The sequence below is a fragment of the Anarhichas minor genome, unplaced genomic scaffold (assembly GCF_050575085.1).
Source record: "Anarhichas minor isolate MPS153535 unplaced genomic scaffold, ASM5057508v1 ptg000102l, whole genome shotgun sequence".
In the NCBI taxonomy this organism is placed as follows: domain Eukaryota; kingdom Metazoa; phylum Chordata; class Actinopteri; order Perciformes; family Anarhichadidae; genus Anarhichas; species Anarhichas minor.
Genome location: NW_027466548.1, coordinates 644653 through 670000, shown reverse-complemented (window position 1 = coordinate 670000; position 25348 = coordinate 644653). Strand labels below are relative to the sequence as shown.

The 25348-nt window shown below is 43.1% G+C and overlaps 3 protein-coding genes and 1 long non-coding RNA gene across 7 annotated transcripts in view; all 4 read left to right on the top strand.

The window, feature by feature from the left end:
• Positions 1-1853, top strand: part of shkbp1 (SH3KBP1 binding protein 1) — a 9336-nt gene extending 7483 nt beyond the window's left edge. For all 3 annotated transcript variants that reach the window (XM_076082761.1, XM_076082760.1, XM_076082762.1), the window contains exons 14-17: positions 1-79; positions 153-337; positions 499-601; positions 689-1853. The exon at positions 1-79 is cut by the window's left edge and continues 18 nt beyond it. In XM_076082761.1, the coding sequence (XP_075938876.1) occupies positions 1-79; positions 153-337; positions 499-601; positions 689-1436 (1115 nt within the window). In that variant the 3' untranslated portion in view covers positions 1437-1853. The remainder of the gene's footprint in view (positions 80-152; positions 338-498; positions 602-688) is intronic.
• Positions 1854-3449: 1596 nt separating this feature from the next.
• LOC142939578 (uncharacterized) lies at positions 3450-4306 on the top strand. Its single transcript, XR_012950115.1, has 2 exons — positions 3450-3627; positions 3886-4306. It is a non-coding gene; the product is annotated as an uncharacterized LOC142939578 (long non-coding RNA).
• A 4123-nt stretch (positions 4307-8429) lies between these two features.
• parlb (presenilin associated, rhomboid-like b) lies at positions 8430-17414 on the top strand. Of its 2 annotated transcripts, none has more exons than XM_076082768.1 (10): positions 8430-8751; positions 11626-11848; positions 11931-12071; positions 13693-13741; positions 13870-13965; positions 15021-15170; positions 15282-15352; positions 15809-15910; positions 15983-16080; positions 16799-17414. In XM_076082768.1, the coding sequence occupies exons 1-10, from the start codon at positions 8675-8677 to the stop codon at positions 16935-16937; spliced, it is 1146 nt and encodes a 381-aa protein (XP_075938883.1). In that variant the 5' UTR covers positions 8430-8674; the 3' UTR covers positions 16938-17414. The 2 variants fall into 2 exon arrangements, with proteins under 2 accessions (XP_075938883.1, XP_075938884.1); XM_076082769.1 differs by having other exon boundaries at positions 8432-8751; positions 11629-11848.
• Positions 17415-18352: 938 nt separating this feature from the next.
• Positions 18353-23589, top strand: cldn15lb (claudin 15-like b). The gene is made up of 6 exons (XM_076082784.1): positions 18353-18768; positions 19401-19639; positions 20221-20385; positions 20530-20611; positions 22875-22988; positions 23330-23589. Exons 2-6 carry the CDS (start codon positions 19423-19425, stop codon positions 23424-23426), a joined length of 675 nt encoding a protein of 224 aa, XP_075938899.1. The 5' UTR covers positions 18353-18768; positions 19401-19422; the 3' UTR covers positions 23427-23589.
• Positions 23590-25348: the final 1759 nt, after the last annotated feature.

The following is a 25348-nucleotide window of genomic DNA, read 5'->3' as shown; positions in this document are numbered from 1 at the left end:
ACGACCAGCAGGTGTTCATCCAGAGAGTCGTACCGGACACGGATAAGCTCTACGTGAGGCTGTCGTCCAACGGGAAGAGGTGAGTGTGTGTGTGTTGATGATAAGGCTGGCAGGAGAGAACAGATGAGTTGAACCATGTGTGTGTGTGTCAGGGTGTGCGAGGTGCGCTCGGTGGACACCACCTCCATCACGGCCTTCATGGTCCACGAGTGCGAGGGTTCGAGTCGCATCGGCTCTCGGCCTCGTCGCTACCTCTTCAGTGGCCACGGCAACGGCAGCATCCAGATGTGGGACCTGACGACCGCCATGGAGATCGCCGGCAAGGTTGACATCAGAGGTCAGAATCTTCAACAAACTTTATTGTTCCCCCTTCAGAGGACGGCAGCGTTAGCGCTCCCGTTACAAAACAGCCGTGTGATTCTTTTCGCATGTTAACGGCTGCGAGCTCTGTGATTGGTCGGAGGAGTGACGGGGCGCTCTCATTGGTTTGTTTCGCAGCGCTGGGCGGGCCAACGGAGGAGGAGCTGCTGGAGCTGCTGGACCAGTGCGACCTGGCTCTGACCAGAACACCTGACAGCACACCGAGAGCCTCCACCTGCAGGTAACCGCCTGCACATGCGTTGGTCATGCTTCTGTTGTTGTTGTTGTTGTTGTAGATGAGTCATGTGACTTCCTGTCCCCCTTCTAGTCTTCACTCTCAGCTCACGGACGTCTTCAGGATGGAACGCCTCCACTCTGCAGCTGGAGCACGAGGAGGCGGAGCTTCGGGTTCGTCGGCCTCGTTGTGCGGCAGCCTCCCCCGGCAGGCTCCGCCCCCCGCTCCCCTCACCAAACCTCCTGTCCGAGACTCCGCCCTCAGCGGGCCGCAGACCCTCAACATCCCTGCCTACGCCCACAACTCCGCCTCCGGCCACAACAACCAGACCGCCAGCCCCCGTCCCCCCAGACACCTGGACCGGGACAAAGAGTGGGGGTCTGTGCGCAGGGGGAGCTTCGTGGAGCGCTGCCAGGAGCTCGCTAAGGGTTCAGAGGCGGCGGGCTCTGGGTTCGGGGTCCCGGTGGGTTCGGAGGGCAGCAGGCGGAGCTTAGCGGTGTGCACCGAGCTAGAGGCCAGGTTTGGCTTCAGGACCCCCACCACCTTCTCCGTGTCACCCGGTACACGCCACTCCCCGGGAACACCTTCGTCCATGTCGTTGTCGTCGTCGCCTCTGACCTCGTCTCTGTCGCACCGCAGGACCACGCCTACTCCCCCAACAAGCCCCGCCCCCGCAGCCATGAGCCCGTCGCGGTCCAGTGTGCCTGCCTCACCTCGCCGCGTTGCCGCGACGTCTCCTGACGACGACCCGGCTTCCCCCGAGAGCCCGGCAAGTCCGGACAGCCCCGCCACCGGACCGCCTACCAGCCCCAAACCACACATGAACGAGACCAGCTTCTGATTGGCTCTTCAGACCGAGACTCTGCTTCTGATTGGCTCTTCAGACCGAGACTCTGCTTCTGATTGGCTCTTCAGACCGAGACTCTGCAGACAGACTCTCCACTGTTTTATTAAAGCTGCATTGCTTAATATTCTCAGTCAATAAATCGAATGACTCGGTGATGTCAAAGGGCTCTGTTGTAGTTCTAACAGCGTATGTTAGCTGTAGCCAGCTAAGCTAATGCTAACACTGAAAATGAGGCTAACTGGTCCCAGTTGTACTGGAAGTTACATCGTAGATGTACTCAGTGAACACAAAAGTAATTTAAATGATGATGCTATATTTATACTTTAATGTTTGTGTTTTCAAACGTTTCACTTTATTTTATGAGAAACTTAATCTGAAGATGAGGAATAAAAACCGTTAATAACAACGTTATCTATAATTAAGTTTGCAATTCTATAGAACTAAAGTACATTTACTCAAGTACTGTTCCTGAGTACAATTTCCAGGTACTTGTACTTTACTGTCATTTTCTGCTACTTTCCACTTCTCAACAGCTCAGAAGTACATATTGTACTTTTTACAGTTTTAGTTACTTTACAGATTCAGATTATTAATCAACTAATGATTGATGTACTATTACAGATTAAACTACCAGCAGTATATAAATGAATATGATAATATAATATATATTATTCTGCAGAAGTAGTAGCTATTGATGCTAATAGTTATACTTGTAACAGTATTTCTACACTGTGGTATTAGTACTTTAACTGAAGTAAAAGATCAGAGTACTTCCTCCACGGCAGCGAGTCACAGCTGATAGATACATCTGGTGGAGAAGCTTTGATGACTGTGTGATGTAGAGGAGGAGACCAAACCGGAGCTGAAGGAGGAGTGCTTCAGTGAAGCTTTCGTTAACTTTATCTTTGTTTCTGTAGCTTTTTGAACCGACAGGAACGTTTTCTAACCTTTTGTATCTTCAGTCTGAACAATCTTTTATAAAAAAAAACACAAAAGTTTGTATCAACGTTTTATTTATTTGTGTTATTTGTTGATGACTGTAAAGTCACTCTGTGATGAACAGAAAAACATGTCTTCTTCAGTCCGTTCACTTCTTTACAGAGCCGAACCTGAACGCACCGCCGTCACAGCCAATCAGCTCTGAGATCTGATGACAGCAACTCTTTATTTTTCAGACTCCATATTTTATGATTATTTGTAGGAAATATCTTTGTTTTATTAAACTCATTACAGGCAAAACATTATACAACAAATATATCAACTAATACATTATGTATTATTAATATTAAACTACCAGCGGTCATTCAAGTGATGAACACATTAATGTATCTAAAATATAATGTATATTATTCTGCATAATACTTTTGTACTAACCAGTAACATATACACAATATTTACACGTCTGAACAAATCTCACAATTGTTACCTGTATTATAACATCAACATTATTAAAATAGACCTTGTAGTTACAGATTTACAGTATTTTTAGTATGGGGATGCAGAGGCCTAAAAATAGGGCTAGGGTTAACAGAAACAATAATCATATTCTGGGTTATTTAATAATGACGTCACAATCTGAATTTCAAAACGTACAGACGCAAATAATTCATCAATAAAACGATCGCATTCCGCCGGTAGAAATGGATCCTGTGCTTATAAACAGAACACAGGACACAGTTTGTTAACAGACTACAGAGAGAAACACCTCTACAGTGGTGATAACTGTGTCTTTATTAGTTATTAGTGTTATTAGTTACTGTTATTAAGTACAGTGATCATGTGAACACACACTAACTTATCTAAAGTCTCTCCAGCTGTTAAAGCCGACTGACAGCTGATCAGCTGTGATCATCAGAAACAGAGGAAAGGCCATCTCATCTCTCTTTAAACAGATTCTGCGCGCGCCTGGTTTATGTCGAACGAGCCTATCAGCTTGTGTCTCAATTCAGGGGCTACATCCTTCGGAGGCTGCATTCGTAGACCGGTTGCGTCACAGCGCTGCGACTAGTGCTGTCCCATTTTGCATTTCTGTTGAAGAGTCCTTCAATGCAGCCGACGAATGCAGCCTTCTGGTCCCAGATTTGGAGGACACATCTGATGTATGCTTCGCGGCCCAGCATATCCCAAGATGCATTGCGTGCCGGTGCGCTATTACCGGCAGCTCGGCTGCCTGCATCCGACCGTAGTAAGCCTTGTAAAGTAACTTTTAATAACTTCACTTTCAAACCTCAGAGGTTGAATAATATCTTACTGAGTTTGTGATGATTTTACAGATGATTTATACTTTATATCATGTACATAAACGGACCAACGTGAGCTCAGGTAGACAGGTTGTGAACCTGAAATATCACTTTAAGTCCAGTAACGTTTCAAACGTTGAGATTAACTACACGAATACACTGAATTTGAGTATTTTGCTGATTCTGTTCATGTTTTGTTACAGAGAGCAGGAGCTGAGGGGAGAACGATGGACAAACATTCAGCAGCCGTAGATTTGAATGAAGACATTAGTCCATTTGTAATGTCTCCATGTGACCATCCTGTACTTAAGGTTACAGTTACATGAGCTCTCATCCTGTACAAAGCCTTCACTAATAACACAACCAGTACATCCTTCTCATGTGTTCATGTTGCTGTCACAGAGAGGACAGTTGTGATGTCACCTTTTTATTTTATTTATTTAAATTGACATAAGACGTCCATGTAAATGATTTATATGTGAATATGTATATTCTGCTGTGTAAAATGTGTCAATCTTCTAAGTTTGCATCCCTGTGTGAACATTATTGATAAATGTTTCTCTTATTTAAAAATATAAAGTATATGCACGTGTTACTGAGAGTTAATAAACACGTTTGCTGACATTTGTTTTGCTGCTGTTAATGTTAACTGTCTTGATTGATTTCCTCTGCCTTAGGATTGCTATATATATATGTATATAAATATATATGTACATGTACATATATATATATATATATATATGTACATGTAAATATATATGTATGTGTGAATGAAATGAAATAAAGTTATTGATAAATTAATTTAATTACAAGAACTATAACTGATTGAAAATTAGTTATTAGTAACTGATTTCATTAACTGATTATTAATATAGAAAAACAATATTATGAAAAAGATCTATGAATTAATTATTGAATATATGATAAAAAAAACTGATTAAAACACTAAACTAAAACCTTTCCAGTATATATACTGAATAGGTTTTAGTTTAATGTATTTATATGTATATATATTTATAATCCTGCTGAGCAGGGATTATATATATACACACTATAAATATCAATGGTGTATAAAGTACCGCAAAGTCATACTTGAGTAACAGTAAAGATACCTTACTGGAAAACTACTCCAGTAAAAGTGAAAGTCACCTATTAGAATACTACTTGAGTAAAAGTCTTAAAGTATCTGATATTTATTGTACTTAAGTATCAAAAGTAATTTTCTGATATTAAATGTACTTAAGTATTGAAAGTAAAAGTACAAGTAAATGCTGTTAATAAAAAAGCAAAGGGTCAGAATTTTGAGAATTATGAAGTTTATTCTTTTAAGTGCTGTGGCACCATGACCAAGGACATGGAGCTGTGTTGAACATAATTGTGTTGGCTGTGATCCATCCAGGAGCAACAATGTTCAACATGATATATTGTACATAAGTATACTTTTGCATCTACTATGAACTTATCATCATAATTCTCCTCTAGTCACAATATGACACTATGAAGGAGTTGTAACAGTGTGTTTATAAGTATGCTCATTCCGACTAGAGGATGTAGAGGGCAAATGCATAATGTTGTGTTCAGCAAAGAATATCCACTTGATGCATCAGGTCAGTGTTGTGAGAAAGGACACCTGCCTTGTGAACTCCTATGGGCCTGATTTGAACACAAAGGTTTTGCTCAAGCTGAATCTGCAATTGGGCGACTGCTACCATCATAACTCCATCTGATCATCCACAAAATGACTCATATATCAAAACATGATCAATACTAAAGCAGCACCGAAAGTAACAACCCAGTCATTACTTGAACCTGAAAAACGTCCTGTTCATCTTCAAAAGAAGTTGGTTTTCAAAATTGCGAGAATTCCGTCTCGCTCTTCTTGGGCTGAAGACTAGTCCTGCGATGCTAAACAGCCTTTCACAGGCCGCTGAGGCAGGTAGAGGTGTGTTCAGCTTCACACACAGCTTGCGCACAGCTGGGAAGGATTTCCCTAATGCTAACCCTAATGCTAACACTAATGCTAACCCTAATGCTAACACTAATGCTAACCCTAATGCTGCGCTCTCGCGGCTCCTGTCAATCCTATGGTGTGGTGGCTAGCTAACGTTAAGTTAGCTAACGTTAGCCAACTAGTGCTGCAATGATTATAGCTAAGATGACTCAAATCAACAACATCTCACAACTGTCAACACTTCCTCAGCTCACTAACTCGCTAGCGATCCTCGGGTGTTGGTCTTCGTCACCACCGTAGTTTGTTGCGGGAGTAGCAGGTGCTTCCATTTCTGCTTCCGTCATGAAATCAGTCATCGTAGAGTGGAATTATATTAATGTAGTTGCTCGCTAGCTATAGCATATAGCATCCTGGGCATCACTGGGAATCTAAACACCGCGGCTTTGAGAGCACTTGTTTGCAATTGCGCATTAACGTGATTAACCAATGATTTAACTTGCAAGCTAGGACCACTGATTCGCCAAACCTGCTTGCTTGCAGTCTCTGTTCCACCACAGTCCCCGACGTTGGTCTCATGATTCATTTTTTTTTCTAAAGATTGATTGATTGAATTTGTAGCGAGTAACGAAGGTTTCAGGGAAAATGTATTGGAGTAAAAGTATCAGTTTTCTTTGCAAAATGTAGTGAAGTAAAAGTAAAAGTCAACAGAAATATAAATAGTAAAGTAAAGTACAGATATCCAAAAAAACGACTTAAGTACAGTAACGAAGTATTTCTACTTCGTTACTATACACCACTGGTAAATATATATATATATATACACACTATAAATATCAATGGTGTATAAAGTACCGCAAAGTCATACTTGAGTAAAAGTAAAGATACCTTACTGGAAAACTACTCCAGTAAAAGTGAAAGTCACCTATTAGAATACTACTTGAGTAAAAGTCTTAAAGTATCTGATATTTATTGTACTTAAGTATCAAAAGTAATTTTCTGATATTAAATGTACTTAAGTATTGAAAGTAAAAGTACAAGTAAATGCTGTTAATAAAAAAGCAAAGGGTCAGAATTTTGAGAATTATGAAGTTTATTCTTTTAAGTGCTGTGGCACCATGACCAAGGACATGGAGCTGTGTTGAACATAATTGTGTTGGCTGTGATCCATCCAGGAGTAACAATGTTCAACATGATATATTGTACATAAGTATACTTTTGCATCTACTATGAACTTATCATCATAATTCTCCTCTAGTCACAATATGACACTATGAAGGAGTTGTAACAGTGTGTTTATAAGTATGCTCATTCCGACTAGAGGATGTAGAGGGCAAATGCATAATGATGTGTTCAGCAAAGAATATCCACTTGATGCATCAGGTCAGTGTTGTGAGAAAGGACACCTGCCTTGTGAACTCCTATGGGCCTGATTTGAACACAAAGGTTTTGCTCAAGCTGAATCTGCAATTGGGCGACTGTTACCATCATAACTCCATCTGATCATCCACAAAATGACTCAAATATCAAAACATGATCAATACTAAAGCAGCACCGAAAGTAACAACCCAGTCATTACTTGAACCTGAAAAACGTCCTGTTCATCTTCAAAAGAAGTTGGTTTTCAAAATTGCGAGAATTCCGTCTCGCTCTTCTTGGGCTGAAGACTAGTCCTGCGATGCTAAACAGCCTTTCACAGGCCGCTGAGGCAGGTAGAGGTGTGTTCAGCTTCACACACAGCTTGCACACAGCTGGGAAGGATTTCCCTAATGCTAACCCTAATGCTAACACTAATGCTAACCCTAATGCTAACACTAATGCTAACCCTAATGCTAACCCTAATGCTAACCATAATGCTAACACTAATGCTAACCCTAATGCTGCGCTCTCGCGGCTCCTGTCAATCCTATGGTGTGGTGGCTAGCTAACGTTAAGTTAGCTAACGTTAGCCAACTAGTGCTGCAATGATTATAGCTAAGATGACTCAAATCAACAACATCTCACAACTGTCAACACTTCCTCAGCTCACTAACTCGCTAGCGATCCCCGGGTGTTGGTCTTCGTCACCACCGTAGTTTGTTGCGGGAGTAGCAGGTGCTTCCATTTCTGCTTCCGTCATGAAATCAGTCATCGTAGAGTGGAATTCTGCTCATGTAGTCTCGCTAGCTATAGCATATAGCATCCTGGGCATCACTGGGAATCTAAACACCGCGGCTTTGAGAGCACTTGTTTGCAATTGCGCATTAACGTGATTAACCAATGATTTAACTTGCAAGCTAGGACCACTGATTCGCCAAACCTGCTTGCTTGCAGTCTGTGTTCCACCACAGTCCCCGACGTTGGTCTCATGATTCATTTTTTTTCTAAAGATTGATTGATTGAATTTGTAGCGAGTAACGAAGGTTTCAGGGAAAATGTATTGGAGTAAAAGTATCAGTTTTCTTTGCAAAATGTAGTGAAGTAAAAGTAAAAGTCAACAGAAATATAAATAGTAAAGTAAAGTACAGATATCCAAAAAAACGACTTAAGTACAGTAACGAAGTATTTCTACTTCGTTACTGTACACCACTGATAAATATATATATATATATACACACTATATATATATATATACACACTATTATATATATATAATCCTGTTAAGTAGGGATTTTAGGGACGGGAGCAGCAAGAGGGGGGCGGGGCGGGAACAGCTGTTGACGCAAACAGGAAGTCCTCTGTGGCATAGGCCGTCTCATTTCGTAGACCGCACGGTCCAGCCTTCGCGGTCCTCAAAGGACGGGGCCCACGTAGACCGCGAAGGCTGGGTCCTCCGAAGGATGCAGCCCCTGAATTGAGACACAGCTATTGTGTCTTTAGATCTTTGCGTGACGTCATGCCGTTCCACGCTGCCAGCTGTGCGTCTCCCTCGGAGACTGTTGTGTTCGTTCCGTCTCTGTCCTCCAGGTGTCGCTGCTGTGTTCCTACCACCACCGTGAACGACCCGGAAGTGAACGAGCTCTACCGGTAATGAACGACCCCTGCCTGGGTCACCGGGCTCCACTATGGCGTGGAGGAGCTGCGCGGTTCTGCTCAGACTGAGCGGAGAAGATGTTTTACGGAGCTCTGTGAGGGGAGGCAGGTCAGTAGAGGTTGAAGGAAAGGTGGCGAAAGGTAGCTACCAAGCTAACGTTAGCTGGTAGCTAACAGAGCTGTTTGTTTCTGGGTTGATATGTCTATTTAACTAGTTTAGCATGCTAACGTTAGCTGGTAGCTAACAGAACTGTTTGGTTCTGGGTTGATATGTCTATTTAACTGGGTTTAGCATGCTAACGTTAGCTGGTAGCTAACAGAACTGTTTGGTTCTGGGTTGATATGTCTATTTAACTGGGTTTAGCATGCTAACGTTAGCTGGTAGCTAACAGAACTGTTTGGTTCTGGGTTGATATGTCTATTTAACTAGTTTAGCATGCTAACGTTAGCTGGTAGCTAACAGAACTGTTTGGTTCTGGGTTGATATGTCTATTTAACTAGTTTAGCATGCTAACGTTAGCTGGTAGCTAACAGAACTGTTTGGTTCTGGGTTGATATGTCTATTTAACTGGGTTTAGCATGCTAACGTTAGCTGGTAGCTAACAGAACTGTTTGGTTCTGGGTTGATATGTCTATTTAACTAGTTTAGCATGCTAACGTTAGCTGGTAGCTAACAGAACTGTTTGGTTCTGGGTTGATATGTCTATTTAACTGGGTTTAGCATGCTAACGTTAGCTGGTAGCTAACAGAACTGTTTGGTTCTGGGTTGATATGTCTATTTAACTGGGTTTAGCATGCTAACGTTAGCTGGTAGCTAACAGAGCTGTTTGTTTGGTTCTATCTTCATATATCAACACACTTTAATCGCTCAATTATCCGTGTTTTTTTAAATACACTCAAGATAATTAAATATTGCTTTAAGTTTTACAGGTTTCATTTCAGTACTTGTCTCTGTTAGCAGCTCTATGTATCACTGTAAATACGAATAAAGAGCCTCGCAGGTACTGACACGCTCCCACAATCATGTCAGTCCAGAGGACTCACTCTGAAGTGGAACAAAACAGCTCCAGTAATCAGCATGTGACTTTCCTCTTCACATACGACTACTATACATCTCACTGGGAGCTGTTTCTGTACTAAAACACTTTCTTTACTGTACAAGATCACTTCTTTATGCAGGGACGTTGAAGTAGGCTTCAACAGTCAGTAATTGCTAATATAAAAGGAGTGATTACAGTGAGACAGACTTGTTGTGTGTCTGAACAGTGACAGTCATGTTTAGATGAAGCTCATTCTAAGGACACATCAACATTAACAGCTTGTTGTGTGGCTGGTTGACACTTAAACAGTGACAGGAAACTTCACAAATCCCACGTTTTGGGGATTTGTTTTAGCTCAAGGAATCTTTTCATGAAGCGCCGTCTACAACAACTTATTAATTCTTCGTTCCAATGAATTCAATAGAAACCATTAACATATGGATTTAGCCTCTTATTCTCGGAGCCGATTTTGAGGTCTCTGAGCGAAAAAGCATAGCCCTACAAAACTGACCATAGTTCTGTAACTACAAGGTCGATTTTAATAATTTTTGTTGATATAATCAGATCACAACACCTGTGACATAGTTTACATAGGTGATATTGTGAATATGTTGCTGGTTAATATAGAAAATAAGACATAACATAGCTGAAATTGAAAATATTCAGCCTCGCCTGGGAAAAATGCACTTTCAGTGATAAAAGGTTATTGAAATAATGCAGCTAGCCCCCTGAAACTTTCCCAAGTCATAGCATAACTGATCAGTAGTTATTAAAAAAAGGTTAAAGTGGAATAAAGTGGAATAAAGTTAAGAATAAGAGGTTTTAGTCAGGCGAGGACATAATTTTCGAACCAGCTGTTGCAGCTCTTGCATTGTACTTTTATACACTATATAACTATATATTTCACTTTCTTTATCACTCATATGATTCAATACATCCAAATACAAATAATAGGAATCATATTCATATTCATAACATCATCAGAGCCAGTTTTGGCTGTCATCTGTAGGATTTTCTCATTTCATGTGTGTGTATGTGGCTGCACGTCAGCCTATCCTCGGTCGATTTCAAAAAACAACCCCTCCTTAGACGCGTCACAGGCTTAGGAAGACCTGTGTCGAGTTTGGTGGCGATCGGCAAAAGATTTCATACAATAAAGTTGCCAGAAGTGACGCGTGTACCCCGGCAGAAATTTCCGGTCGCAGGCAGTCTGACCACTCGCCCAAGCCTGCTTGACCGCTCTTATTCTGGAAACAAGTCGGAAGTCAACAGTATGCAGTTGGCAGCAATGACTACAGCTTTGGAACGGAAATTCCGCGACGTTATTATCCATATTTTCATAAAACTTGGGCGCATACCCACGATTTTTTCGGCGAAGTTCAGCATGAAGGTACGTTTGATCACTCACAACTGTTTAGTGCTTATACGGATCGTAAAACAGAAGTTAGTTACGTGTTCCGCCACGTGTGCTAATGCTATTACATGCTTTGTATGACTGGGTAGCTGTTAGCATGAGGGTACAAACATTGATTTGAGGTACTCATAACGCCGATTTCTGGCCCGGATTTGGTGCGTTTATGCCACGATATTTATCTGCTTATATGAGTACCCTATAGTTGTGTTGGGAGTGTGTCAGAAGTGACTTATATGATGTTGTTGTCCATACGTTGCTCTTTCATCGAAAAAAAAAAATTAGCCACATACATGCTACTGGCTAATAATCATGCTATTTTCCGCATGTGAGTTTGAGGGGTTCTGAGCCCGAGTGCCCCCAAATTTGGGGGCGTCGTGCTTAAGAGAAAGTGACACTGAGAGTACTTAAGGTTCAGACGGACACAAACATGATTTTTAGGAGTTCGTCTTCACTACTTCTCCATCCTGAGGACCTTCAGTGAACGTGGCTGCTGGTCTTCTCTGCTTGTTGAATTGTTGTGTTTGTCCAGCAGGTGGCCTCACAGCTTCCAGCAGAGATGCGGCTTCAGGAAAGCCGCCAAGAAACCAGAATCCAAGAAGGTGGAGGAGGAGCTGGTCCCCCCCCACACAGAGTCCTCGGAGGCTGTGCTCCACCGTCGGACCCCGGCCCCCCATGTGGAGCAGCATCAGACTCCACCGAGGTCCCCCCGGGCCTTCAGCCGGCTCCTCAGACCGCTCGTCTTCACCGTGGGGGTAGGTGTGGTGATGTTAAGCCTGTTGGTGTTGGAGGTGACGTCATCGGCGACGTCACAGACGGGTGTTAACTCCATGTCAGTTTACAGGCTGCTCCTTCGGATCCGCGGCCATCTGGCAGTACGAGTCTCTGAAGTCTCGAGTCCAGAGCTACTTCGACGAGATCAGAGCCGATTGGCTGGAGAAGCTGCGTCCTCAGAAACAAGGAGACGTCCGCAAAGAGGTGAGGAGGGTCCAATGATCTCTGATCAGCTCTGACATCAGGTTGAAGTGTTTCAGGTCCAGGTGTGAACGGGAGTCATTTTCCTCTGACATCCTGTGAAATCTGTCTTTTTGTGAACAAATGTTGTCGACCGACTAGGGCTGGGCGGTATACCGGTACAACCGGTATACCGGTTTTAATTTCCTGTACGATATGAATTTTTCATATACCGTCATACCGGTGCACAGCCGAAACAACTTCTGTCGCTCTTCAACAGGCAGCAAAATATATTGTTCGCCGCTGGGAGCGTTGCGGTCGGAGCTAGGTGTCTTAACTGTATTGAGAGGGAACCCTAGTCATGGTTATAACTTTATAACAACAATTAACAACCCACAACTAACGCTCTTTAACACGGCAAAACACCACACACAACAGTTTGTAACACTAATAATTGTATATTTATAAAATTTCACCGCCAAACTGCATGCTGGGTACAGCTAGCTAACAACAGTCTGCTAACAGCTGGGAGAGGATCTGTCGCTCCAGTAACGTTACATTAAAGAACAGAAAAGAGCGATGCAGGATGAACAAAGACTGAACAACAATAGGTATTTTGGTCAGACACGTATGCAACGCTGATTACTGTGTAATATGTGTGGTATTTGTTATAAATGTACGTTGGAACATGGAGGGTGATAAGAAGCTGTACATGGAGGGGCTTCTTCTTCTTTAAATTCCATTGGCGGATCGCAGCCAGCTTGCATAGGTGCATACTGTACCGGAGTAACCTTTTCTTCACTGTTCTGATAATAAAATAAAATTTTATATATATATATATATATATAAATAACTAAAGAAATAAACCTAAACAACACCTACTAACAACTAAATCCTACGGTCTAATCCCGTTTCTTTCCTTGGAGGGGTTTAAGACCCAGGGGAATGTAGGTGAAGGAAACAGGAAGTGACGGAACGGAAACAGCTGTTCACCGCTCGCTGGCCGGCCGTTTCTTTTCGACGTTAATTAATTAATGCTTTAACGCGGGGGGAAAAAATACCGTGATATACCGTGAAACCGCCAGAATCTTACAAAATACCATGATATACATTTTTGGTCATACCGCCCAGCCCTACGACCGACCCACCAAAGAGAAAACGTCAAGGATTAATTTGAAAATTGTGCCTTTAAATCAGCATAGTGTGTCCTGGTGGGTCACAGATGTGATGGTCCGGTCTTTCAGATTCTGGCAAGAACACATTGTTCTATCATCAAGTCTGAAAAACATCAGAGGAAATGCAAAATGTTTGGAAAGTCTTCAATTCAAGGCTCTTAGGTGGAGTTTTTCAGGGATTTTTCTTATGGAATTTAATTTAAACCAGCTAAAAGTAATGCTAAGCTAAGGGATGTTGAGTTTTTAGCAGAATCCCGTGACCCAGTAAAGACCGACAGACATTCATATATCAGCTTTTCAGACAGGAAGTTGTCTAATAACATACCTTGTTCTGGCTTACATAATGTTCAAAAGCCTTTGGTCCGAGTGTTCAATCCAGACACAGGTGAAAACATGTTTACAGATTCTGCTGGTGTTTTGAGGATAATGCGGTTCACCGCCTGAGCCCTGATTGGCTGTTTGTGTTTCAGATCAACCAATGGTGGAACAGCTTGAGTGAGGGTCAGAGGACGGTCACAGGTGAGACGGCATCCAAACAAACTGCGGAACAAATTTACATCCAGAATCAGTATTAAACTTTAGTCTAATAAACGTTACGATTATAATCTTGACCCCTCTGTCTCTGTGTTTGTTGGTCTTTTTCCCAGGGATCATTGCTGCTAACGTCATAGTGTTCTGCTGTTGGAGAGTACCATCTCTGCAGCGCTCCATGATCAAATACTTCACCTCCAACCCGGCCTCCAGTGAGTCTGCATGCTCACACTGTTACAAACAGCTTTTTCAGGTCCTCATGGTGGTGGGTTCAAGGCCCCATATTCTGAGGACGTTTTAGATTCAGCTTTTAAACAGATCAAACCAACAACAAGTCTGTAACTGTTGCTGACTGTTGTCTATCTGACTGTTGTTGGTTGTCTGTATCTGACTGTTGTCGCTTGTCTGTATCTGACTGTTGTCGCTTGTCTGTATCTGACTGTTGTCGCTTGTCTGTATCTGACTGTTGTCGCTTGTCTGTATCTGACTGTTGTCGCTTGTCTGTATCTGACTGTTGTCGCTTGTCTGTATCTGACTGTTGTCGCTTGTCTGTATCTGACTGTTGTCGCTTGTCTGTATCTGACTGTTGTCGCTTGTCTGTATCTGACTGTTGTCGCTTGTCTGTATCTGACTGTTGTCTTTTTCTGTCGCTTGTCTGTATCTGACTTGTCGCTTGTCTGTATCTGACTTGTCACTTGTCTGTTTCTGACTGTCGTCTGTTTCTGACTGTCGTCTGTTTCTGACTGTCGTCTGTTTCTGACTGGCGTCTGTTTCTGACTGGCGTCTGTTTCTGACTGTCGTCTGTTTCTGTCTGTTGTCGCTTGTCTGTTTCTGACTGTTGTCGCTTGTCTGTATCTGACTGTTGTCGCTTGTCTGTATCTGACTGTTGTCGCTTGTCTGTATCTGACTGTTGTCGCTTGTTTGTTTCTGACTGTTGTCGCTTGTCTGTATCCGACTGTTGTCGCTTGTCTGTATCCGACTGTTGTCGCTTGTCTGTATCCGACTGTTGTCGCTTGGCTGTATCCGACTGTTGTCGCTTGTCTGTATCTGACTGTTGTCGCTTGTCTGTATCCGACTGTTGTCGCTTGGCTGTATCCGACTGTTGTCGCTTGTCTGTATCCGACTGTTGTCGCTTGTCTGTATCCGACTGTTGTCGCTTGGCTGTATCCGACTGTTGTCGCTTGGCTGTATCCGACTGTTGTCGCTTGTCTGTATCCGACTGTTGTCGCTTGTCTGTATCCGACTGTTGTCGCTTGTCTTCCTGCAGAGGCTCAGTGCTCTCCGATGCTCCTCTCCACGTTCAGCCACTTCTCTTTCTTCCACATGGCCGCCAACATGTACGTCCTCTGGAGCTTCTCCTCTAGCGCCGTCTCCATGCTGGGCAGAGAGCAGTTCATGGCCGTCTACCTGTCTGCAGGTGCTGCACCACAAAACACCTGTCTATCTGGCCCACAGTTTGTTTCTCATACAGGATACTAGACAAGTTAATTGATGTTTACACTGATTTGATTGTCCTTTTTTTTTTCAGGTGTTGTTTCTTCATTTTTCAGTTATGTGTGTAAAACGGCCACCGGGAGGTTCGGTCCGTCTCTAGGAGCCGTAAGTTACAACAAGACAAAACTAATCAAAGTTATCAGACTAATCACAAACCATAGATAGTAGTAAAGTAAATGATATTGTTTTATTTGAAAGCATCAACGGTAGAGAATTACTGTTTTACAGCACAACAGCTGTAGTAGAATAATTGGTAAAATATCTGAATAATGTCCACAAAATTAACAAAATAATGTTAATCAAATATTTAAAAAATGTTTTTGAAAATAATCTGCAAATGTTTCGTGATTTTTTGTTTATTGTTGTGCACCAAAACACCAAGTTAAATTCCTACTTGACAGTGAACCTGGTTCTGATTCTCAAAGCCTGTGTGTTGACTGTGACTTAGAGGACCTAAGTCCTGGCTCTGTGGGGGACCTCAGGGTCCAGGATCCATAAACCCAGCACAGTGTCTGACCTCACCGTCTGTCTGTCTGTCTGTGTGTGTGTGTGTGTCTTCAGTCCGGAGCCATCATGGCCGTCCTCGCTGCCGTCTGCACCAAGATGCCAGAAGCTAAACTGGCCATCATCTTCCTCCCCATGTTCACCTTCACTGCTGCCAACGTAAGACTTGCTTCACCTGCTTCACCTGTCTGACAGACACCATTAATCTCATCCTGCTCCCCCCCCCCCCAGGCTCTGAAGGTCATCGTCGCCATGGATACAGCAGGTGTGGTGATGGGATGGAAGTTCTTTGACCACGCTGCTCATTTAGGAGGAGCCTTGTTTGGAATGTGAGTCTTGCTGCTGGTGTTCCAGCTTTTCTGTTGAGTCGGTGCTGTGTGGGGGGTTTGATTTATACCAATGGGAAGAATGCTTCATGTGGATCCAGATCAAAAGGTTAAAGCAGTCAATGTCTTCCTTCATTCGTCTTATTTCTACTACTCAGATAAATGTGACGTTCTGGGATTGTTGACATTTGAAACTTGACTCGTTAAACTTCTCTGGTTTTCCTGCAGACATTTAGTGGACAGACATTTAGAAGAATTATACTAGAAGAAATCAGCATTTTATTAATCGATGATGTCATTGATTTTATTCCCTCATATGTGGGATCAAAGGATCGACTGCGTTACAGTAAAAGGAGAAATACCAAACTAACTAAATCACTAAAGTCACATAAACAGTAACCGATGGAGCAGCAGGAGAGCAGCAGCTCCTGAGCTGTGAGAGGTAGAGTCTCTGTTTGATGAATGGAGTCTGGTGTGTTTGTAGAGATCACGGAGAACAGCTTCAGTTCCTCATCATGAAGGTGAAGAGGAGAAAGCATTCTACATATAGCGTTCACTTAAACTGATAGACAATCTTTTAAAAGTCTAAAGTACGTCCATCTACTGTAGTCAAACATTGAGAATGCCTGTTTATTTCAGTGACACAATAATAATCTAATTATCAAACTAATGATCTGAAATAACTTCCCATCATGCTCTCTGTTCCCTCGCTCTCCTCCAGCTGGTACATCATGTTCGGTCACGAGTTGATCTGGAAGAACCGAGAACCTTTTGTTAAACTTTGGCACGACCTGAGAACTGGAGGAGGTTCTGGTGGAGGAGGTGCTGACGGAGGAGGAGGAGGAGGCAGCGCCGTGTAGGACGCTGAAACACCGGGGCTGCTGGGAAAAAAACAAACATGTATAAAATGTACAGAGGCCGGTTCGCTGCACCATTCGGCTTCCCTAGGACAAGGTATCGGGAAGCAAACACCTGGACGTCAAGTAATGATTCATGTTCATCTTTATAAAAGATAATTTACATTAATGAACGATTCCGATTCTTTTGACTGTTTTTTGTGTTGAAGTTTGTTTATTTAGAGAGAAATAATCTCAGCGGTCCAAGAAGAACAACAATTAATCATGATTCTGCAGAGTTCTATGAGGAATATTACAATAACATGAGGACTGTATCCAGTTCACATTAGGAGTTACTCTGGTTCTGATTCTGAAGCCAGAAGTTCCAGTAAAGTTAGAGGAACTCAAACGCCTCTTTTAACGTGAGAAAGGATGAAGTGAGTTGTGTTTTCTGCTTATTTATGTTTGTTTGTTTTCTTTTGAATAAAACTGTAAAATGATTACTCCGACTGTCTCGAGTTACTGTTTCAAGTTGTTTCGAGTTGCTCCGTCTGCTTTCTTTCCTGCCAGTGCACAGTTCCACCCTCCAGTCCAGTAGGTGGTAGTAATGCCAGCCAGCCACTAAATTATCAGGAATTTAGCAACTTCAATTTGCAATCACACAAACTCCAGCATATGAAAGCATTGACAAAACCCACTCACTATTTCTGCAATATAAAAAAGATTTCTGACTAAATAAGCAACAATCTGAATTGATTAATAAACTCTGTGTCCTCTGATCAGATTTGATTGAACCCCAAAACCTTCACTAAGGTTGACAGAAACGCATGACATCACATTCTACAGCTAAGCCCCGCCCACTTCAAAGCAGTCAGAGAAGCACAGAAGAAGAAAAATACAGAATATCTCTTGTAATAAACAAAACTGTTTACGTTCAGAGTATTTTTAACTCGTGATTGATTTGTTCAAGCTTTTATTCTGAAGTCTGAGTTAACGTGAAGGAGTTAATGTTGAACAGCTAACTGATCTGCAAACATGAAGTCGGTTTGATAAACAGGTTTAAAGTCCACAAAGTGTCAGATCAACAGAAACACGCTGGTTTCTACATGTGGACCTCATGATGAAAGTTATTACTCCTCACGTCACTGTAAGACGATGGTGAAGAGAGTGAATTTAGAAGAGAACATAAATTACAATAAATGTACAACAAATATATATCAATATGGAAAGTTTAAGTAATTCTTTAGCGTCTTAATTTCAGCTCTTTTTAAAGTTAGTTTTCAGTAAAGAGATCAGCAGAGAAACTGTCTGAAATATAAAACATTCAAATCTAAACAGGGCTATGAAATAAAATTAAGTAGAGTGAAGACATTGAAGAATTTATTATTATAAAATTGTCACAATTACTTTTATTTGTATTTTTGTCATGACAGGTACCGAGCAGCAGCGCCCTCTGGTGGACAAACTCAAGTTTAACACTTGTGATATTTCTTCTCCTGGATTAAATATATAGCTGCTTATCAGTGGTTTGTTCAGAAGATGTACATTCAATAAGAACTGTATGTGTTTGTATATATATATATGTATATTTGTATATTTACAGATTCAATACATTAAAGGATCCTAAAGCGAGTTCCTAACAAACAGAGTTGGAGGTGAAACTCTGAGGTTCATGTGTGTCAATAACGTGTGTTCGCTGGTTCATTGAACCCTCATCAGACCTCAGAGGATCAGATCACAGTCAGACCAGGTTCACACTGAGACCACATCACTGAAACTAAACCGGACAAACTGCTGCAGAGAGGAACCAGAACCAGAACAGAGACCCGGAAAAAAAGCTTCACTTCCTCAGACGGTAAGAACTCCACAAATGTGGACGTACTTTTAAAAAGTGTAAATTTGACTCGGTGTGTTTATGATTCATTCTCTCACACGCGGCTGTCAAGATGTGAGTCACTGTGTTTAATAATAATACATTTTATTTGTATTGCTCTTTAAAAGGTACTCAAAGGTACTTTACATAGTAAAAACAGAAACAATAGAAGTAACAATACAAACAAAAGAGATGACATAACAGTAAGAACCACCACAAAAACATACATAACTAACTTTACAAACAGTTTAATCGTATTTCCTTTATTTCACAATATTGTTCATAATGATTCATGAAAGCAAAACAAAACGGGGAAACCAGACGCGAACAACTTTCCCCTGACTGACTGAACGTTTGCTGTTTGTTTGTGTTGTTTTTGTGCATAAACGTAACAAAAACCTGTAAAATCAGAAAACACTCGTGTTAATCTGTTTGTGGGCTCGTTGTTGAAGACACTCACCTGTTTTAAGGTACGAGGATTCATGTGGTTCATAAATATAACTCTGAAACCCACATTAGCATGTCAACCAAAAACATAGAGGATGCAGAACGGAACCCTGAGGAACCCCACGAGGTGATTATTCACACTAAAAAAGTTCCTGTTGTTCCTCCAGCTGTTATCCAGCTGTGAGCAGCATGGCGGCGGGGCTGCAGGTCGTGGGTCTGCTCCTGGGCGTGGTCTCCTGGTGTCTGCAGTCCAGCTGCACCTCCTCTCAGGCGTGGAAGGTGAGGAGTCAGCAGGAGTCGGTGAGCAGCAGTCAGTGGCAGTTTGAGGGTCTGTGGATGAGCTGCGTCGCCACGTCGCTGGGGTCGATCCAGTGCAGCCGGTTCAAGACGGTGCTGGGACTACCGGGTGAGTCCTGAGCAATAAATCCCATGATGCATCTGTTTTTATCGAGCCGGTCCAGAAACAGAATAAATGTTTAATGGGTTTAGCAGCAGTTTGACTTGAAGTCCTGAACTTATCACTGAAATAGCAATAATGTTTATTAATGATGATCAATAATGGGTTTTAATGTATTCACACATTTTGTTATTTTTACGCTTTAATTCATGTGGAATTTAATTCATGAGGAAAAATGTCTTCAAATTGACCAAATAACATTAAAACTATCATTAAAAACTGTAGAATTTAATTTAAAACTTTAATGTTATTAGTTGTTTGTTTAACACTTTGAAACATAAAAAATGTATTAATATATTAATATTATATCACCCTTAAGATTGTCAGAAGATAATCTAACCGTCCCTGATAAATATATAAATAAACAATTTAAAAATTAAAAATTAAAAAATTAAAAAAATTAAAAAATGTAAAAATTTTAAGATTTAAAAAATTGATTCTAAAAATTTATAAAAATTTAAAAATGTATAAAAAGAAGAAAAAAAAAAAAGTAACTTATGTTGTGTTTTTACATCCTGCTGCGTCTCCAGCTCACCTGCAGGCCTGCAGGGCTCTGATGATCCTGTCCCTGCTGGTCGGTCTGGCCTCCATCATAGTCTCCGTTCTGGGACTCAAGTGCACCAAGATCGGCAGAACTTCGGAGAAGGTCAAGGACCAGATCGCCCTGAGCGGAGGAGTCCTCTTCATCCTGTCTGGTGGGTGAAGTCATGATGTTATTGTCCACATGTCCTCATGTCTACATGTCCTAATGTCTTCATGTCTTCATGTCCACATGTCCTCATGTCCTCATGTCGACATGTCTACATGTCCACATGTCCTCATGTCTGTCTCCTCCTCAGGTGTCTTCACTCTGACTGCAGCGTCCTGGTACGCTGCCCGAGTCATCCAGGAGTTCTACGACCCGTTTTACGGAGGAGTCAGGTCAGCATCATGTCCAATCTGGGATTAGGGTTAATTCATATTTAGTTAATTAATTAATAAATATTTATTTATGAATTACAATTTGCTATTTTTTGTTTGAATTAGAATCACTGAGTAGAATTTAATACTATTTTATCAGTAAAGTCAAAGATGCAGAAAGTTGATGAATTTTACTCGTTGGGATGAGACGTAGAAAAATCAAATTATTGATGAGAATTAAAGTCCCATCCATCCATTTTCCACCGCTTATCCGGGGTCGGGTCGTGGTGGCAGCAGGCCAAGCAGGCCGACCCAGACCTCCCTCTCACCGGCAACATGTTCCAGCTCATTCTGGGGGATCCCGAGGCGTTCCCAGGCCAGCTGGGAGATGTAATCCCTCCAGCGTGTTCTGGGTCTTCCCCGGGGTCTCTTCCCAGTTGGACGTGCCTGGAAAACCTCCAGTGGGAGGCGTCCAGGAGGCATCCTAATTAGATGCTGAACCACCTCAGCTGACTCCTTTCGACGCGAAGGAGTAGCGGCTCGACTCCAAGCTCCCTCCTGATGACCGAGCTCCTTACCCTATCTCTAAGGCTGAGCCCGGCCACCCTACGAAGGAAACTCATTTCGGCCGCTTGTAGCCGCGACCTTGTCCTTTCGGTCACGACCCAGAGTTCGTGACCATAGGTGAGGGTAGGAACGTAGACCGAGTGGTAAATTGAGAGCTTTGCCTTCCGGCTCAGCTCCCTCTTCACCAAGACGGTCCGGTGCAGCGCCTGCTTTACTGCTGCAGCCGCACCGATCCGCCTGTCGATCTCCCGCTCCATCTTACCCTCACTCGTCAACAAGACCCCGAGATACTTGAACTCCTTCGCTTGAGGTAGGCACTCCATCCCCACCTGGAGGGAGCAATCCACCGGTTTCTGGCAGAGAACCATGGCCTCAGATTTGGAGGTGCTAACTCTCATCCCCGCCGCTTCACACTCGGCTGCAAACCGCCCCAGTGAATGCTGGAGGTCATGATCCGAGGAGGCTAACAGGACCACATCATCTGCAAACAGCAGAGAGGCGATCCCGAGACCCCCGAACCTGACGTTCTCCACCCCCCGGCTGCGCCTAGATATCCTGTCCATGAAAGTCACGAACAGGACCGGTGACAAAGGGCAGCCCTGGCGGAGGCCAACACCCACCGGGAACGTGTCTGACTTATTGCCGAGAATGCGGACACAGCTCCTACTGCAGTCGTACAGAGACCGGATTGCCCGTTGTAACGGGTCCGGCACCCCATACTCCCGCAGCACCCCCCACAAGAACCCCCGAGGGACCCGGTCGAAAGCCTTCTCCAAGTCCACAAAGCACATGTAGACTGGTTGGGCAAACTCCCAGAACCCCTCCAGTAGTCTTGCGAGGGTAAAGAGCTGGAGAAGGAGACTATATCTAGCTGGTATCGCTCCACCTCCTGCAACAGCTCTGGCTCTTTCCCCGCTGGCGAGGTGACGTTCCACGTCCCTAGAGCTAGTCTATGCTGCCAGCGATCGGCATGCCCAGGCCTCCCGCCTGACCCGCCGCCCGGTCTGTATTGCACCCGACCCCGATGCTTGTCCACAGGGTGGTGGGTCCACAGGGTGGCTGCTCCATGGTGTTTCTTCGGGCTGAGCCCGACCGTGCCCCACGGGCGAAGGCCCGGCCACCAAACGCTCGCCTACGAGCTCCCCTCCTGGGTCTGGCTCCGGGAGGGTGCCCCGGTTTCCCTGGTCCGGGCGAGGTGGCTGAAGTCCGTGGGCTATTATCATGAGGGTCGTTTTGAACCGCTCTTAGTCTGGGCTCTCCCCTGAAACCTGTTTGCCTTAAAGAATTAAAGTCCTGTGATACAAATTAAAAGTTGGATTCAAACAATGAATCGACCTCCCAGTGGAATGTTTGATCAATAAACAATGTGATTAAATGTGAGGATATCAATTTTATTTTATTCAGGGAATCTAAATCAATTTCACCCAAATATTCAGTAAAATATTAAATTACTTTGATGAAATTCTTCATAAATATCAATCAGGTTTCCATGTGAAATTAATTTGGATTTTTATTATCATTTACAATATTTCTTTTTATAATTTACTCTCATACTTATTACTCAAAGTTGTTGTACTTAAAGTGTAATCCATGGTATATTATGTGTAACTCTGTTGCCGTAGATGTTTCTAAAGTAGCCATTGGTCCCATTGTTTCGGCTGTTGGATGTGTGAGTCACTTCCTGCTGCTGACTCTTGACTGCTTGCTGGCGCTGCAGGTTCGAGCTGGGTACTGGTCTGTATCTGGGCTGGTCGGCCTCCTGTCTGGCCATACTGGGAGGGTCTCTGCTGTGCTGCTCCTGCAGGAAGACTTCCTCCGCTGCCTCAGCACGGTACATGTTATGTGTTCGTTGGGCCTCGTATTAATGACAGAAATACAGAAAGAGGTCCACAGTTGATGGTTTGTTTTGCCTTTAAGACGAGTTAACTACTCACTCTGCCGCTAGCTAACGTTAGCTTTCATTCAGTACTCGCTCTCTGACTGTCGTCCATGTGTCCCTGAAAACAAAGCTGTGATTTATTATCTACAGCTGTTATTTCAATGTGTCAGATACATATTGATTCAATATTTACCAGCCCAGATAGTTAATACTAAAGGACTCAGTCCAGAGATCCTCAGCATCGTGTGTGTTTTTGGTTGTAAATTATGAAATCTCCCGTTTTTCTCCTGCAGGCAGTTTTCATACAACTTCTCATCTACGAGTCAAGGACAGAAGATCTACAGAGCAGCTCTGGCCTCAGACAACAGCAGCTCCAAAGCTTACGTCTAAAGCGCCCGACAACCTGAATCCAGATCAGCTTGTTGGATTTTATTTTTAATGCAAATTTAAATGTTTTTTAACGAAAAGAGTTTTATTGTGAAGGGAACCATTTTCCGAACCGTCCTGGTTGATTTATTTTGGAAGTGCTGTAAATAAATGTTTCCTGAATCTGTTTGAGTGTTTTTCTCTCAGGTTCTTCAGACAGAAGCAACATATCTCAGATCAGCTCTTGGTCATGAGAACTGCTGGTGTGACCACACGTCGCCATCTTGGTTTTTGACCGTCGCCATCTTGGTTTTTGTCAGAGATCTCTCCTCGCTCTTTAGAGCAGAAATAAGAGGTTTGAGACGACCTTCAAGATGGCAAAGAAGAATAACTTCCAGTTCAAGTGAGGATCAAGGAAATGACAAATAAGAGACTTGGGATGTGACCGGTGTCCCAGTGTGTTGTTAAGTTATTGTGAAGTCGTATACAGCGTCTCTACGTCACTCCTCCTCAATGCACAGATGTTCATTGGTAGCAAAAATCCAAGATGGTGATGGCAAATTCACCATACTCAAGGTCCACAAACCAGATGACGTCACGATGACCACGTCCACTTCTTACACACAGTCTGTGGTCATGACAAGCAGAACGTCCTGGTTGGCAGAGACATTCTTCAGCCTCAGCTGTAATTAGCTAATGTTGGTCAATTTAGAGAACCAAACTCAGAGAAAACAGATTGTTTTTAAATATGTCTCCACTCCAGGGGTGTAACGGTTCACAACATTCCCGGTTCGGTTCAATACGACTCAGTGGTGCCACGGTTCGGTTTGCTACGTTTTCGATACAGCAAAAAAGCAGAAATGCCAAATCCTCGCTGGTGAGACTCTCAAGGGGGCGTGTCTGAAGAACATGGCTCCTCCCTCTCAGTAGTGAGGTCATGTGTCGTTACAGTCAGGTAGCTTTGTGTAGTCCGTGACGTCCGGCTGTCTGTCAGAGCAGCAGCGGGTGCTTCGGACAGTTGATTCTCTGTTTGGACTTTTGTTTTCTTTAACAAACATTATGATCTGGAGAAATGGGCTCGTGAAGGAGTAGTGTCACTGAGCTCAATAGCATTAAGCATGTTCGTACAGCCTGGTTTATCAGTCAGAGTAGGTCTCATATCCACGGCTATTAATTGATCTTTAGTCCTGTTTGAATCAGTAGGGAGCAGCTACCTAAACGCTGCGGGGAGAGTTTGTAGCGTGTGTGCTGCTGTTGGTTTTCCTGCTAAGCTAGTTTAGCATAGCCTCCCAGAACAAATGTGGCTCACCAGAGTGGAATGTTGTTCTTCCGTGGTGGGCGTGTCAGGCAGCACGTTGTCTGTTATGTTGGGTGGGTTGCCAGGTTGAGCGCAGTGGCTCCACCGAGAGAACTTTATATTTTCCACAATTTAAGCTTCTGCATTTTCCAAATGCACTCGTATTATTCAAACATATTGTTACACCCCTAGTCACCACCGTTAACGTCATGATTGACCCTTCTGTTAAATTCAGATTCAGGTTGGTCGACATTAATAGGAACAAGGAAGTTAAGACTTTAATTACGCACCTTAAGTGGTTTAATTATAAGCTTTAAAGTTTAAAGTCATTAAGAGACAACTTCCTCTCAAACTATGACGCAATGATCGGTGACTTGATGGTCTGAGTGGGCGGGGCTCAGGTTTAAGTCTCATTTACTCAACAAGGTGTAGAACTCATCAGCCTTAACACGCAGCAGAAACACTAGACAACCTTTCTGTAGCGTTAGACATTCCTGCAGCTATCTCCGTTATTACAGTCACCAAAGTGGTTAGCTAGTAGCTCCTAGTAGCTAGCATTCACGGGAGAAAAAGGATAGACTACCATCGTCTCTTTGGTCTGGGAACTCACTGACCGTTTATTCTGCTCATGCGCACAACAGCACCCCAG